This window comes from Chelonoidis abingdonii, chromosome 15 (assembly GCF_003597395.2).
Source record: "Chelonoidis abingdonii isolate Lonesome George chromosome 15, CheloAbing_2.0, whole genome shotgun sequence".
NCBI lineage: Eukaryota > Metazoa > Chordata > Testudines > Testudinidae > Chelonoidis > Chelonoidis abingdonii.
Genome location: NC_133783.1, coordinates 31,246,301 through 31,263,176, shown reverse-complemented (window position 1 = coordinate 31,263,176; position 16,876 = coordinate 31,246,301). Strand labels below are relative to the sequence as shown.

At 40.6% G+C, this 16,876-nt stretch overlaps 1 protein-coding gene and 1 long non-coding RNA gene across 2 annotated transcripts in view; one reads left to right on the top strand and one right to left on the bottom strand.

Annotated features, from left to right (window-relative positions):
- Positions 1 to 16,876, top strand: part of LOC142047814 (uncharacterized) — a 498,924-nt gene that overhangs the window by 68,031 nt on the left and 414,017 nt on the right. The window lies entirely within an intron of this gene.
- Positions 3,235 to 16,876, bottom strand: part of LOC116818980 (lipase member M-like) — a 24,128-nt gene continuing 10,486 nt past the window's right edge. The window contains 8 exon segments of the mRNA XM_032770285.2: positions 3,235 to 3,468; positions 5,259 to 5,324; positions 7,075 to 7,146; positions 9,557 to 9,706; positions 11,514 to 11,650; positions 12,479 to 12,588; positions 14,157 to 14,355; positions 15,761 to 15,878. Of these exon segments, the coding sequence (XP_032626176.2) occupies positions 3,235 to 3,468; positions 5,259 to 5,324; positions 7,075 to 7,146; positions 9,557 to 9,706; positions 11,514 to 11,650; positions 12,479 to 12,588; positions 14,157 to 14,355; positions 15,761 to 15,878 (1,086 nt within the window).

Below are 16,876 nucleotides of genomic sequence, written 5' to 3'. Positions count from 1 at the left end.
GAAACTCCCATTGTCCCTGTCATGGTATAATTCCCCACTCTGAACCTTAGCGTCCAAGAGATGGGGTACCAGCATGAATTCCTCTAAGCTTGATTACCAGCTTAGAACCTGTAGCGCTGCCACCAATCAGGAATTCCAGTGCCTGGTACACTCTGGTCCCCCCAAAACCTTGCCCGGGGAACCCCAAGACCAGACCTCTGGATCTAAATACAGGGAAAGTAAACCCTTTCCCCACCGTTGCCCTCCCAGGCTTCCCCTCCCTGGGTTCCCTGGAAGATCACTGTGATTCAAACTCCTTGAATCACAAACAGAGAGGACCATTCACCTTCTTCCTCCTTCTCTTTCCCTCTCCCAGACTCTTCCTGAGAGAGAAAATCCTGACACAGAGAGAAATAGCCTCTCTCTCCCCTTCCCTCCTTTCTCCCCCAATCCCTGGTGATCCAGACCCAGTCCCCTGGGGTCTACCAGAATAAAAAAAAACAATCAGTTCTTAACAGAAACTTTTAATTAAGAGAGAAAAACAGTAAAATATTTTTGTAAATTTAAATGGAATAGGTACAGGTTTTTTAGCTATAGGCCCTGGAATACCCTCCAGCCTAATATCAATACAAATTAAAATCCTTTCAGCAAAAATACAAATTGAACTCCTTTCAGCCAAATACGCAATTAAACTCTTTCCAGCCAAATGCACATTTGCAAATAAAGAAAACAAACTTAAGCCTAACTCGCTTTATCTATCTAGTACTCACTATTTTGAACTTAATAGAAGCCTGTATCGGAAGATTGGAGAGAAACTTGGTTGCACGTCTGCGTCCCTCTGACCCCAGAGTGAACAACACCCAAAAACTAACAGCACACACAGAGACTTCCCTCCCTCAAGATTTGAAAGTATCCTGTCTCCTGATTGGTCCTCTGGTCAGGAGACAGCCAGGCTTACTGAACTTGTTAACCCTTTACAGTCAAAAGAGTTATAAAGTACTTCTGTGCTATTAACTTTTCTTATCTGTTTATGATAGGCCCAGTGGCCCATTAAACCCCCACCCAGCTCCTGTGAAGAAGGCACTGCCCTCTACATCCCAAGTGCATCCCAAGTGCACACGATGAGCTGTGAGTCAAAGAGTTGTGGCCAGAGACCAGCAACCCAGGATGATAATAGCAACCTCTTGTATTCCTAGCAGCCTATTATCAGGTTGTTCACTTTTAACTTTCTTTTCCCAGCTCTAAACATGCCCAGTTTTGTTAAACTTTCTTCAGAGGTCAGGTTTTCTGAAACTTTCATCATGTTTTGTTGCTCTCCTTCAGACCCTCTCTGATTTGTCCACATTTTTCTAAAGTGTTAGTTCAGTATTCCAGCTGAGGCCTTATCAAGGCTGAGCAGAGTAGGACAATTACCCTCATGTCTTACATATGACACTCCTGTTAGTGCACCCCTGAATGATATTAATCTTTTTTGCAATTGCTTTACATCATTGACTCTTATTCAATGAGTGGGGCCTGAAACTGGGAATGACTGATGAGACCAGTTCCTTTCACTGTATCTCAGTGACACACTGTGACAAATTGCCCACACTACTATGATGAGTCCCACGCTTTCTCTTCTTGTGGGGGTATTCAGGGCAGTGTTTCTCGCTCCAGATCTGGGATATTAACTGTCCCACTAGTATCCCAGAGAAGGTGAGTGGAGAGGGAGGGACCCAGGCCTGCTCTCTACTCTGGGTCCCAGCCCAGGGGCCCTAGGAATAGCGGTAAACCACTTGAACTAGTGATTCCTTCTCCTGGGCTACTTATCTCTCCGGCCCTTCAGCTTGGGGGGCTTCCTGGCCTCTCTCTGCTTGGCAAGGTTTCTCCCAATTCCTTGTGCCTGTGGAGTCCCTCTGCTCTGCACAAGCCGGGTTTCCCTTTACCTAGGGTCTTGGTCTTCTGATCTGCCACAGCACTTTTCCAAAGTCTCTTCTGCTTCCCTCCAAACTGCTCTCCGCTCCAACACCAAACCACTCTGCTTCAGCTGTCTGATTGAAGCAGGGGGGTTTTATCAAGTGACTGGCTTCAGGTGCTCTAATGAATCTGTAACAGCCTCTCTTCTCTCTACAGGGAATAAGGCTCATCATCCTCGGGCTTACATATTGCCCATCTATCACTCTCCTGCTGCCCTCTGGCCATGCTATAGCACAGACACAGAGACCAATTTTCTCTCAATATCTGACTCTAAAATGCCTGAGAAGAACTGAACATCCACTATGCACTCCAAATAAAAGATTTGTGGAAACAGCTCTCTCCCCTCTCAGAATTATGTAGATTTGGGCTGAAAACAGCTCTTTTGCTTAATTAAATGTTCTAAGTGAAACTAACTGATAACTCAGACTCACCCTGTAAATAACGGCTAATGATGCAGCCATAATGGAATGCCAGGGTTACAGTTACCTGTCTCCTGGTTAGAAGAGATCAAGGGGGACTCACCTGGTAACAGGGTGCGGTCCAACGAGAGTTCAGTGTGCTCCAGAGACACTCAGCAGCACTGGGGCTTGTGTAAGGCTGCATTGATGAGAGCTAATTTTCTAATAAATCCTGTTTGTTCTTGCAGTTTAAGAAGTGACAACTTTGACTGGAGGCCAAATTGCTGAAATGAAGGGATTGGAAGTAAGCAGAGATTTACGGATTGTGCATTCAGAAACAAAGAGCATGAAATCCCAACCCCATAAAACTCCATAGCACAACTCCCGTTGCCTTCCGTAGGGCCAGGATTTCACCCAGTCGTATAGGAAAAGCTGGTCAAATAACAAGAGTGGGAGCAATTATTCAATAAAAAATGCCAAACAGAGAAAGAAAACATTTGTAACAGAATTATTAATCAACACTAGTTACAGAACAGGATTTTTTACCTTCTAATCCATTCAGGGCAGGGATTACCTCTGTCTGTGGAGTAGCCAGCACAATATCAACTGGGGCCTTTTGGTGCTACCATAACACATACGTACTACAACGACCACTCTAGAATTGTTTTATTGAGTGAATTTGTTCCATCTAAGAAATATAGCTCAGTTTGCTGAGATGGTGGCCTACCCACTGAAACTCACCAGCAGGATGGAAAAATTGGTGCAGAGACAAAAAAAGGCATAAAATCAAACCAGTCAGAAGAGACCATTTTTATTTAGATGAGTGCAGTAGCATGCATGTCCACATACGAGACTCAAACGTTTTTCATAAGTAGACCAAATCCTTAAGTGGCCTGTTGTTTTACGGGTGCTTCTTCATCAATTCAAGGATTTCATCATACATACGCTGGGTTGCGTCAAGACCCCAGATGAAATCAATATGGGTCCAATCAGGAAAATACTTATAGAAAACTAGATTTGTAAGTCGAGGGAGTAAGACTGCAGTTGCCTGTGGGCTTGTAACCAAGTCACGTCCACCATTCCATAATGCTGTTGGCACGGTCATATCTTCTACCTTATAAAATGGAGGGGTGGTCTGTGGGAGGGAGGAGGCAATTCAAAAAAAAAATCAGACAAATGAAAGTCCGCAGTCTCAATGATTTTTCATCCAAATATATGTGTTATCTGTTCATTAACATAGGGGTTGCCATAGCAGTCCAGATCAATGATCTTTAATTATTAATTATTATTATTAATCATTTGTATTATAATAGTACCTAGGAGCCCAAGTCATGGCCCAAGAGTGGTTTGTGCAGGCACAAACAGGAAAAAAAAAAGATAATCTTTACCCCAAATCTATTTCCTTTAATCAACTCACAGTTACCTTATTATCAAGTGGGGCCCCAACAGTATATCAGACACAACCTTTCTAAGTAATGGTGGCAACAGGTGGCTTGGGAGTATATTTTGAATTGAAGGCACATTTCTTGGGAGATAAACTCCTCAGATCAGCATCCCCTAGTCTCTCTGGATCAGCTCTCGCATGACCATCAGAATAACCATGTGAGCCTAGAGATCTTTCTTCGTAACAACAGGATACCTAGTGGTCATGGGTGGTTTATCTTAAACCTTCACTGTTGTCGATTGTGGAGCTCCCCGTCCTGTCCCTGTGAGTTCAAGAACAAACAACGTGCCATCTGGTTATGGGCTGCCCCCTTTATCATCATGATGATGGATAGATGAGTTTGTCGTCTCCTGACAATGCATCTGTGAGAGAGGCTGCATCACTTACTCAACATCTCCTTAATTGTTTGGGCCTTTACAAGGCATATGCCAAAAGAATGGTTGTAAAGAAGATGCAAGGACCCATACCTTGGATAACTAAACATGCTCACACTAGAAGTTTTTTCCTAACCCCGTCACTGAGAGTTTGACCTGTTCCCTTAAGGGAGAAAGTTGATGTCCCATCTAGTTTTTTGTTTTAATTTTCTCTGAGATAATTGGGATGGTGATGTCTGATATTTAAACCTACTGAGACTTTGCAACAAGATTTTCAAAACCAGTAGCCAAAGTTTTGCTTGAAAATCCTGATTTAGGCTTCTATGTAAGTAGCCTGATTTTGGAAAGTGTCCAGCGCCCAACATCTCCCACTGACTTCAATCTGAACAGATCTAACTTAAATAATTATAAAAAGGGAAGGAAAAGAGGGATTGTCATTATCCCCCCAGGAAAAAAAGGAAACTGAGGCACAAGCAGATTAAGTGACTTGTTCATAGTCTCACAGAAAGTCTGTGACAGAGCTGGGAGTTGAAGCCAGATCTCCTGATGGCCACTCCCATGCTTTAATACAAGGCCACCTTTCCTTTTGTGTCTTCTGGCTCCCTTTTCTGCATAGGTATATTCAGCCCCCGCCCTCCGGCTCTATTACAAGGTGCCTAAATAACCTCCGGGTACAGTAAGGATTTTCCTTCTTACTTCTGACTCTGACTCTAGACTCTGAGGCACAAGCTTCCTCATTTTTTGAAATCACCCTTTCTAAAGCTTAGTGTCACAGGGCTTGGTTTTGTTAAAATTCTTTTCCCCAAGGTGTTAAAATTGTAGTCACTATTTCTTACTGGCTTACACACAGTTGTTTCTTGAACCAACTCTTGTGTTTTGGTCAAGATTAAGTCACAAATAGCCTCTCAGTTGTACAGCCTATGCCACCCGTTCCACGAAAAGAGGTAATTTAGGGTCTTAAGTATGACAGCTCTGACCATAATCAGATTGGAATCCAGGTCTCCAGAGATGAAAAAGCTAATGCACAAACCCACTGTGAAACCTTGATCCCCGCAGGTACATATTCTTAACTTTCAAAATAAACAAACATAAATCACATTTCCCTACCTGATTATATTTATCTTTGTTCTTACAGCCATAATCAAAATATTTAAATTCTCCAGATTTAGATAACTAAAAAGAAAATACAAGAGTGTAAACTACAAAACACAACTGAATGATCTTAATTTGTTGTTCTGCTTTAAAGTGTCATAAAATGCCAAAGCTAAAGAATAACACTAATATGCAAAGTTTGACCATTTCTATAAACAAGAATACGTAACTGCGCAACATAAAAGATAAGCTGATTTCATAACATTCTTTAAAATCATTCTCTCTATTTACTCTTAGGGAATATTTTAATTTAAAATTATATATTCAAGACTCAATAATACACAAATGTATTTTTTAAAAATATCAGGTATCAGGGTGAAATGAATGGGGGCAGGGACTCAGTGCAGCTCAGGTACTGAAATTCCCCTACTACGGTGGGACAAATCCCCTCTTACACTTTGCTGAAGTATAGTTCTGAGCCCCAGTCCAGTAAAAAAGCACATAAACCAGTACTAGTCTTTAAGTACATGAATAGTCGCTTTGAAACCAATGGGACTACACATATTCTTAATGCTTTGCTGGACTGGGACCTTTTTGTGAGCTTCTTTGAAGAACTCACTCAATGTGATCTTGGCTCAGTCATCAAGATTTCACCTGTAACTAACTTGGCCTCCAGTCCCTTAGGTAAATTCCATGGGGTGTCCTGCCAATTATGAACTCTATTGCCCCAGGAACAGCAATTGTATCTAGAGGAAATGGACTTGCCAGTACTTGAAGGGAAAAAAATCAGGCAGCCGGAGTTACTGCCATGGGAGTATGTGATTATCTAGCAGAAGAGGGAATTTCTTTTGTCACACTTTTGAAAAGTATATGCACAGAATTGAAGAAAATCTTTCCCCACACGATTCATCTATCATCCTCTTCAAATAAATTTCAGCAACATCTGGATGATGTTGACACAGATCAGGAATTCCTTCATAAAACATGTATAGAGGACTAAAGGTTGGGGATAATATGTATCTTTGTGGGAAAAATGAAAACCTGGAAAGTGTGGCATGTAATACAGTATCTTAAAGACCCAATATGTTGCAGTGCTTAGTCCACAACTTCCCCTGCAGAAATGCCTTGCAAGATCAGATTGTATGTGACTTGCCTAATATTAGACAGGAATTCTGTGGAGAACCCAGCTTTCTTGTCTCTCACATTTAACTACCTGTCCAGCATTGTTAACTACAAAATCATTCATCATATTAGCACCTTTGAGTGTATTAAAACTTTGATCCAGGGAGGAATTGAGTATTTGCAACTCCTATTTACCTCAGGATTCAGTTCTGAGTCACAGAGCCCATGCACATATTAAGAAAACAATTGTCTGCTCAGCTCACTGAGGTCTTGAGAAATTTTTGTATAAGTTGCTTAAATTTTCTCCGTCCTCTCTTCTCCTTCATTGAGGACATATAGCAGAAGGAGGATATTTATTACACTAGAAATATTTTCCCTCTCTGCTTGTATGGATGATTCTTTCTTTATTTTGGATCATCAGAATTCTTCTCTTTACCAAAAAATTTATAAACTAAACTAAAAATAAAACAAACAGATAATACCTAAACACTGAGCAGGTTCTGAATGACCCTGTTAAATGTAATACAAAACCACACTCTCTGCTACCAAAGAGAGATGATTATTTCATTGATAAATAGCTGATTTTCTCCTATACAAATTTTTAACTGAAGTGTGAAAAGAAGAATTTTGAAACACCATCCATTAGTGCAGTATATTTATTTTTAAAGAAGACATGGTTAAACAGTGCAATAAATATCAGAAACCCTACCTGGCCCCAGTGGATTATATTTTTTACAGATGTATAGTCTGGAAAACTTGCTACATACACATCTGCCCGGCTCTGCAAGAAAAAAAGATATTGCTACACAATGTTCATTTTCTAAGTAAAGTTATCAGACAAAATTTTACTTTCACTTAACATTCAACTTAGTTTCACCTGTTCATGATCTAGGCACAGGACACAATTTAAAATAGAATTTTTTTCATGTAAATCAAATAAACTTTACAACAAACCCAAGGGAAAACGTGGAAGACTAAAAACTGTACCCACTCCAAACACAGCCTCTTTTCCATCCCCCTGCCCCCAGTAAAAGCCTGAGAGAACAGTTGGAGCTTACATCAAGTCCAAAAAGTTACAATTTCCAGGCATTAACCAACTGCATGACTGTAACTCTACAAAAGGCAAGTGTAGTGGGAGCTAAGCCCACATTTTGTAGTGGATATATCATTACATAGCAAAATTTCATGGGCTCAGTTGGTTTGGCGCATGCTTAAGTCATGCTCTGAGTGAACCAGAGATTTATGGTAGCTGAAGAAAATCACATGACACTCGGTCACACTGCATGGCTTTCACTCAAGCAGAGAGAAACGGGTGTTTTGACTGCTACTTACTGTGACAAGGTGTATCTACCCTACACTGTCCCAGCTGGGATTGACCACACCCTGTGGGCTGAAGAGGCCATGCCCCTTTACCCCCATTAGACATGTTCTAACTGGAAGTAGGACATAAAATGGAGCAGCCCAGCTCAGTCTGGGCTGACTGAGGAGGAAAGCGGACATACGCTGCCGGCTCCTGCCGGAGAGCTGCTGGACCTCCAGACTGCTGAGTCCAAAGATGTGGAATCCAAGGTGGAACTCCCCTCAACCACAGAGGACAAGAGATATGGGAGGTCACTACCCTCAATGGAACAGATGGAGAAGGAATCAAGGGTTGGAAATGAACCAGGAAATGTGAAGATTGAAATAGGAAACCAAAGCTGAATCCAGGACTACTGGTTTCACAGGCTCTGGATCAGGACCTGGTGGAGTAGGGTGGGCCTGGATCCTCCTACCCCACCCCGCAGCTTCCACGAGGTGAGGGCACCACCTGTAGGGTGGACACAATTGCCCAAGGGAAGCTCCAAGGATTATGGCTGCTTGGCTGCACGGCTCTGAGAGCAAGGGTGGCTCTAAGGACTCTGTCCGCTGGGTCCCAATGCCCTAAAGACAGGGGACATCCTGGTGACTCTTGCCGCTTGAGCCATACCTATCCCTTTCATTGCCTGCCTTGACCCAATACCTCACAATGCTTTGTATCTACCCTTTAACACTTTGATTCATTCTAGTCTTAAACTCAAAGATCCTCCCCACAGAAATGTGAAAGAAGCTGAAGGGAGAAACCAGCCAGAGACAAATGCCATCAGGAGCAGTTGCAGAAACAGTTTCAGCAAGGATTGCTGTACTAGGCAGAAAAGAGGGTAAAATGAAGCCCATCTGGGCTCTCCACCCAATACCCAAAACTGTGCAGATGACAATCCCCTCCACTTTCCCCATTCTGATTACCATTTCTTCTACATTCAATTTGGGCTTGAAGAAAGAAACTTCAGGGAGGTCCAGTGAGACCAGAGCCAGCAGAGCAACCGAAGATGCAGTTTAAGCAGGGACCAACTGACACTGATAATTTAGTTGTTTAATCTAATCCCATCCCATCCCATCCTCTGCATCAGTCTCTGCACTTTAGAATCACTGTCCCTCCCACCTTCCTCTATTCCCACTTCTCACCTGTTCTGTACCCCTCATTGCTCTGCCTTGCTTTTCTTTCCATTTAGCTAAAGCTTTCCTAACAGAAATCATAATTAAAAAATCCCTGAACTAACATGGAAGGCAGAGTCCGTCTACTACACTGTGTCTGTATAGTCCCGAGAACAATGGGGCCTGATCTTGACTGATGCTAGAAACTATCATAATAAATAAGAGGCATAATAAGGAAAGCAAAACTTGCACACAAACCCATGTGAATTTAAACCAGAACTACTACTGATTCTAGTCACCCAAATTATTTTGGAAACCCATTGTATTCAAAATTCTTCTCATTGACATAGCAATAGGAAAGGGGTGAGCACTGACATTTGCAGAAGGAAAAAACTCAATTTTTTCTGAGATGGAGTTAAAAAAAAAGAAAGAAGAGCTTCAGCACCAAAGACAAGGAACAGATGAACCAAATGGAAAAGGCCACAGTTAGTTCTAGATACTTATGACGCATACAAAAGCCTTCCCAAACTCTGCAACAGTCTGAAGACCCGGTCTCTTATTGCAGGTTAGATATTCTACGTTTCTATAGAACCCAGTACCGTGGGACCACAATCCCAACTGAGGATTTGGGGCACTAATGTATACATTGTTGTTTATGATGACGGCATGTTGCACAAACACTATGGAACTCAGAAGCTGGCTTATGCAGATCAGTTAACTAGGATTGTTACTATACGTACCACATTTAAGTTTTTCTCATTAAAGCCACCTAAAATAAAAAAGAGGGTTTGGATGCAAAGTCGGTCTATTAGTGCAGTTCCGCACACCTTGGCAGTAAGCGATTTCAGTCTCGCACTTAACAGACAGAGTTCTTTCTTGCCAAATACAATCTGAGAAAATATAAAGATATTGTTCACCGTGACTCTTAAATGCATTGTTTACTATTGTTCTCTCTTAGAAAGACTGAGGTAAAGAGTAAAATTTGTAGGAACAGCTTTACCCAAGCCAAGAATTTTTCCATATACAATTAGTGAATAACAGATTCACTTCAGTACTAGTAAAATGTCACAGTCTCTTCTCTTTTGTTCACCTAAGGAGAGGGATCACCATTCTTGGCCAAGCTGTGACAATCTCTCCATTGTCTCCTACTTTTCCTTCACAAAACACATGGACCCCTTGGAAAGAGAGACCGCAGGTGAATTCATGATTCCGTAGAAGCCAAAGGAATCCCATGAAGCACCATGGTGGCTCAGCCACAGGGAAAAGACCACATGGCATCATCTGGTCCATAAACATGGCTCATAGATGATGATAAGGGCATGGAGCGGTGGTTCCCAACCAGGGATACGCGTTCCCCTTGGGATACTCCGAGGTCTTCCAGAGGGTACATCAAGTCATTTAGATATTTGCCTAGTTTTACAGCAGGCTATCCTTAGTCAGGAGACTGCATGCCTTTAAAACTGATTTAACCTGTTTACAGCAGGCTACATAAAAAGCCAAGTCAGTACAAACTAAAATGTCAAGCAGACAATTGGTTTATATTGGTCTATATACTATACACTGAAATGCAAGAACAATATTTATAGTCCAGTTGATTTATTTTATAATTGTATGATAAAAATAAGAAAGTAAGCATTTTTTCAGTAATAGCATACTGTGACACTTTTGTATTTTTATGTCTGATTTTGTAACCAAGTGTTTTTTAAGTGAGGTGTAACATGGGGGTACACAGGACAAATCAGACTCAAATCAGTAGTCCAGAAAGGTTGAGAGCCACTGGCATGGAAGATCCAGAGGTACAACTGCCAGAAGGAACCTGAGTGGCTCTGATAGAGGCAGAGATTATGGACCTGAAATAAAGCATTTCATTTTGATTTTTGTGACAGAAAACTCATCCAAAAATTATCTTTCCTTGTAGAATATTTTGATTTCAGTGTAAATCATTTTCTAATGGGAAACCAGGTTACTTAATTTTTTCAATGAGTACTACAATTTTAGATGGTATTAAATTAAATTCATCTTGGTAATTTGATCTAACATCACCCCTTTCAATCCTGGCCTAGACGAGACATTTCTGTTTAAGGAGCTGTAGGATCTTTGAGCCAAAATTTCCCAGTCTTTAAAGTGAGGGTCATGAGATGGACCTACTTCTGAAAAAATATTTGCAGAGTGCTGTATACATTTGAGAAAAGCTCAAGAATCGTTGGCTCTCAGTTTCTATTTCTGGGGGAGTGTCTCCTCCTTCTTTCCTCAAACTTTATGGTCTTTGAAAGACCATGCCAGTTCTCATGCCTGACTCTTTGTCCAAAGTGGCGGCTTTTCAGGCTTTTGGATGTTTGTCAGTGAAAAACTTTCAGGCTTGATATTTCCAGAAAAAATCAAAATTTAGACATGCATATATCAAGTGGAATAAGTTGGTGAAAAACTGTTTAGTTTAGACATACACACACACACATAAACACACACACGCAATCCCCAGTTTCCTCTAACCCTTGTCTGAATACGTTTATCACACTATTGTTGCACGATGCATGATAAACTTATTTCCATACATAATTTTCTGCACTGATGCATGGGAAATGTACATATAACACTCCTCTGTGCATACAGACCACAGATCCTAAATTTCCATTTACAACTTTTTCATACAGCAACATTTATTCATGAGAGTAATGAAGTATGGAGGATTCTACGTACCCTTAATAAATCAGTAGGAAGAAATATCAGTTGTGTCAGAGGGGCTTTGCTTTTGGTTAATGTGTATGCAGGAGCCAAGGCAAAAAATATTTTGATTTTTTGAGCCAATTGAGGCATGGCTGAAAATGCAATCAAAGCTGAGAAAGCAAAAGAGATTAATTACAGCACTCTTAGAAACAAGTTACAACATACAACAATCCAGTATGAACAGGCAGAGATTGATTTGATCAAAGTAAATGTTAATCTCCAACCTCAATGTATATTTTGTTTGTAAAAAAAAATCAGAGCTGATGCAGGAAAAAAATTGAAGATCACTCAGGGTAAACACAAGCTAAGATCTGTGCCCATTAGTTGGAACAACAGGTATTAGATAATAAAATAACACCAATCTTTGCTAACTATATAGGCAATCTTTTCTCCTCAGAATATGCTGGAGAACAACCATTTCAATAGTGTACATTTCGGAGGACTCTTGGATTTCTCTTCCACATCGCCAAATTTTTGTAAATAAAATGAAAACAAAAACCCAGTTAATACTTTGTTCCCTCCCTGTTTATAAGGCTGTTTCAATTACAAGTAGTGGAAAGAAGGTTTGAGATAATATGAGGGTCCCAACAACATACTTAGTATTTAACAACAAGAGGAGGAGGAGGACAGCCTTAACGTGACTATCATTTGTGTATCCAGCTCCAGTACTGAGATCTATAATCTCAATTCCATCCATCTGCTTTTCTGCCCACTCAGCTCTATCTCCTTCCAAAGATTATGCACAGTTGGGAATTGGACTCTCATTCATGCACATCTGAATGGAAGTAGAGAGCAGCAATGCACTCATTTTGACCAGTCTCTTGTTATAAGAACATGTGAATAATATTCACAGTGAAATTACAGTCCCATTCAAAACTTAACTATGAAATAGAGACAAAAAGACAAAAACACATTTAATTGTCTTCTTCTGAACATACCTATGGTACAGCCCTGAGAATACCCAATGTAATACAAGTTCTGTTGTCCCGTTTTCTGCAGAATGAAGTCTATCAATGCAGGAAGGTCATACATAGCCATTTCATGAAAACTGCAACACAAAAAGAGAAAGTTGCTTGCATTACTGAGTTGTAATTCCTACTCCCATGTAGCATTTAAAAGCAGTTATTGAACCACACATCTGTCCATTAATAAAAATGAAGTATAGTTTGGGATGTGAATTGTTTCTTTAGATATTTGTTTTGTGTTTTTTTTTGTTCTGGGTTGTTAATTAAGAGAAAAATGAAGTTTTTTTTTATAAAGTGAGGCATAAGAGTCATAGGTTGAGGTAGGTACTATGCAAGCAGGATTCTTTATATTATTATTTTGTGTATGTCTGTCATATCCCCTCTTCTTTCTCCTCTCTAAACCAATAATCTCAGTCTTTTCTGTTTTCTCTTCATAGGGAAGTCTCCACATGCATATAAGCCGAGACCTCCATGTCTGCTATTTGCTTTTTGAAGTAGCATGACCATAATCAAATGCAGTATTCCAGGTATGGACATTGATTTGTATTGTTGCCCCTACACCAATGCCTGTTCTCATTTCAGTCTTGCTCCTTTGCTGACTAGTAGAATTCAAGGGCCTGGCAGGGTCGTTTCCAGTGCAAAAGAAATCAGTGATGAATCCGGGTATATTTTAAGTGTACCTTGATTTATTTAATGTGTGTATACTAGCCCTGACATGAGATGGCCAAACAGCAGCTCAACAGTGGCTGGTGCTGAGAAAGCAACCCTAGCTACACCTAACCTAAGTCAAGAGCCCAGGTTCATATTCCATCTCCCCCAAACCTACTCCTACACAAAACAACCTGGCATAGCTAACACTAACAACAACACAGCATGTCTTTCCAAAAGTAAAAGTTTATTCTCATGCTAAGAAAAAAGAACTTTCACGTTTGTGTGTAAACAGTGCTACGTGGGGATGGCTGCCATAATAATACATTGGTATATTTTAAGTATTTTCCTTACCATTCATTATGCATCCTAACATTTTGTTTGCTTTTTTATGATTGTTGCTGAAATTAAGCAGAGGTTTTATCTGACCCATCCATTCTGACACACAGTTCCCTTTACAACTTACAACTCAGCAGTGTGTCAGCATGTCACATTACTCCTTCTTATCTCCAGTAGCTGGCACTAATCATTCTCTATGCACCTTCCTCACCTATCATGCAGTTGCAGTGCAGTCAGAGAGGTAACATGGCATAGCAGTTTGGGCACCAGCTTGGGTATCCAAAAATCAGGATTTTATTCCCATCTTGGCTAATGACCTGCTGTGTGATTTTATGCAAGTTAATTGATATCATTGTACTTGTTCTGCTGATCACTCTGTATTATCTATTAGATGCTTAATTCCTTGAGATACAGACTGTCTCTTTCTGTTAGAACTGGCTGGAAATTTTCCATCAGGACAGTTTATATTGGAAATTTTTCCAAAACAGATGTTCTAAGGGAATTTGACAAAATGTCATTTAAAAAATCAGCAGTGAGACATTTATAAGTTATAATATAAAATAAAAAAGTTGAAATCTAAAGAGTTGGACTGACCTGAAACAAAAATAAAAACAACAACTTTAGTTCTTGTCCGCTTCAGTAGTTTCTCTCCAGTTCAGCCTACCTGAAATCCCAGAATTCCTCTTGGTCAATTGAAAGGTTCTGGTGTTTTCTAGACCAGGTGTTTCCTCTGCTGTTTCCTATCCAAACATCATAGCCTGCATCTGCTAGTATGAAACCCAAGCTGTTATTGGGCAAATTAGCAACCCAGTTGCTACCATCTAAAAGAAGGCCATGCAGAAGTAACACAGCCAGCTTTGGGCCTGGAAAATAAAAAAATGGAATATTTCACAAAAACAGAACTTCTGTAACATAGTAATGATGTAACACTGAATCCTTTTCCAGCCAAGGTCTAGAAGAGGAGGCAAATATTCACTGACTTTTTTTTACTGCAAACCATTGTAATACATTGTTTTAATACTCCCATGATACAGGTCAGGGAACTGATTGAGAAAAGCAAAGTAACTTTCTTAACTTTACATAGTGCAAAGCCAGATTAACCTAAAAAAACACCTCTTGATTCCCAATGCTCTGCTTATTACTGCAGGCCACACTGTCTTACTGCCAGAATTTCTGGAAATCAAGGTCTCCCACTGATCCCAGTCCCATTCAGTTGCCGTTGTCAGTGTTTGGTAATTCTAATAACCAGGGTCTAGGTATCTCAAATTAGGCATCCAGAAAATGAGAACACAGTTAGTTGCCACATGTGAAGATTAATTGTCTTTCCCACAATCACATAGTAATATTTGTCTGTGGTGTAACCAGGGATAGAAACTAGCTCTTCTGGACCATACACAACTGCCTTACTCATTTGAGTACACAATCCAGAATTGTCCAAAAAATATATTTCAGTCTTTCTAGATCTCTGTAGCATAAGTCTGAGTAGTGCTATGCCCAGACTGTACATCCCAGCAACAGCAATGTGCACAGAATAATTTTGGACCTTTCTCAGTTTACATCACAAGTTTGACAATTACTCCTACACTGAGCTGATCATTAGGACTCTGTCCTGGGCTCTGGACACAGAAATTCCTGCAGTAAATTCCTCTTCTTAGATTTGGCCATTTCCATTGCTGAGAGGATTTACTTTGAAACAGATGATGTTTCCCAGAGCATTTGACTTGCTGAGAAACAAGAACTTACAGTTCATAATCAAGCTCAACCAATACGCACTTCTTTGCCATTGTGTTCTCCATCATCTGTCCCTCACAGGGAAAAGTTCCAACTCCCAGAGGATATTGGAGAGAACACAACTGCTTACCAAGAGCTCTTCAGTGAGCATTTCTTCTAAGAATAAAGCATTTTCCCAATATGATGAAGAGGAAAGTTTTACATCACATCAAGGGCCTCATTCATTCTCCACTGGAGAAGGGGGTGAGAGTTCAATCTCCCTGAACCAACAGAACTGGCTTGGCTATTAATGCATTTATTTTAAGCATGAAAAGGCAAGGTTTCATCATAGAAAAGCTGTTTTAATTGGTAACTGGGGTCCCTGGGAGCCCCACCAGAGCAGACTGCCACCAAGATGAGAAAAACTAGCACATTCCCAGAAAGCCCTGGCTATACTCCCTTCCTGACATAGCACTTTCTAGGCAGATCTTCCACCAGCATCTCTCAGGGCCGAAACAAGACCCAAGAACTTCTTAGTCTCTCTGAAAGGAGCCACACCTGTGTCCCTAGGATTTCCTTTGCCATGAGGAATTCTGTTCATGCTAAGGTAATAGCCATCAGCTGTCAGGACTTCATACTCCTCACTCGGGTATACTCTGTACAGGATCTTCTCACTCTACAGAATGAAAACAAAAGGTTTTGCCTACATTTGTTTATTTATGTCCTTTTAATCCATTATCTCATGCAGGTATGAAGGAAATCAACAAATCAGTTTTATTTTGGTTTCATTTCCATAAGCTCCTGCATTTTCCTGATTTGTTCAAGTGATGTCAATCAAAGCCTGAATGCTGCAAGAGTTAGTCTCTCTCACTGTATTTCTAATGTGAACCAATCCAGAAAGCCCTGGAAATCTCAGACAGTATAAACAGTTGGTTTCCAGCTCACTTCCCAGAACATGGAGGTTCAGAGAAGGCTGAATTCAGAAAAGCATCTGAATTTTTAGAATTTTATCTTAATTTGAGTCTACAAAATATTTGCGCATTCTCCCATCACTTATCCACATACTAATCCCAATGAGGACGTGTTAGTAAGAATAAACATTCAGAAATCTATTGGTGGAAGCAGCTTTTAGTGGAATTCTAAGGTCAAGAATAAGAAATGTGAACCATAAATTAAAAATAAGGAAATATTTAACTTTTGAGTCTGATCAAAAGAGGAAATAAGTTTGTTGAGTGGAAATAAGTCTGGGTGCGAATGTTTCACTTTTTCACAATACAAAAACTCCAATCCAAAGCAATAAATGAGACGCTCGGATCTCTGATGACTACTGAGAAAAGCCACCTTTAGAATCTCTGAAGAGCCTTGTGACAAGAAGCAGAGAAGACAGCTGACATCTGTCAAGGTTCCTCCCCCACTCTGAACTTTAGGGTACAGATGTGAGGACCTGCATGGACACTTCTAAGCTTAATTACTAGCCTAGATCTGGTAACACTGCCACCATCCAGAAATTTCAGTGTCTGGAACACTTCCTGTCCCCCAAAACCTTCCCCTCCCTGGGCAGCCTTGAGAGGCTTTTTCACAAGTTCCTAGTGAACACTGATCCAACCCCTTGGATCTTAACACAAGGAGAATTTAACCATCCCCGCCTCCTTTCCCCCACCATTTTCTGCTGAG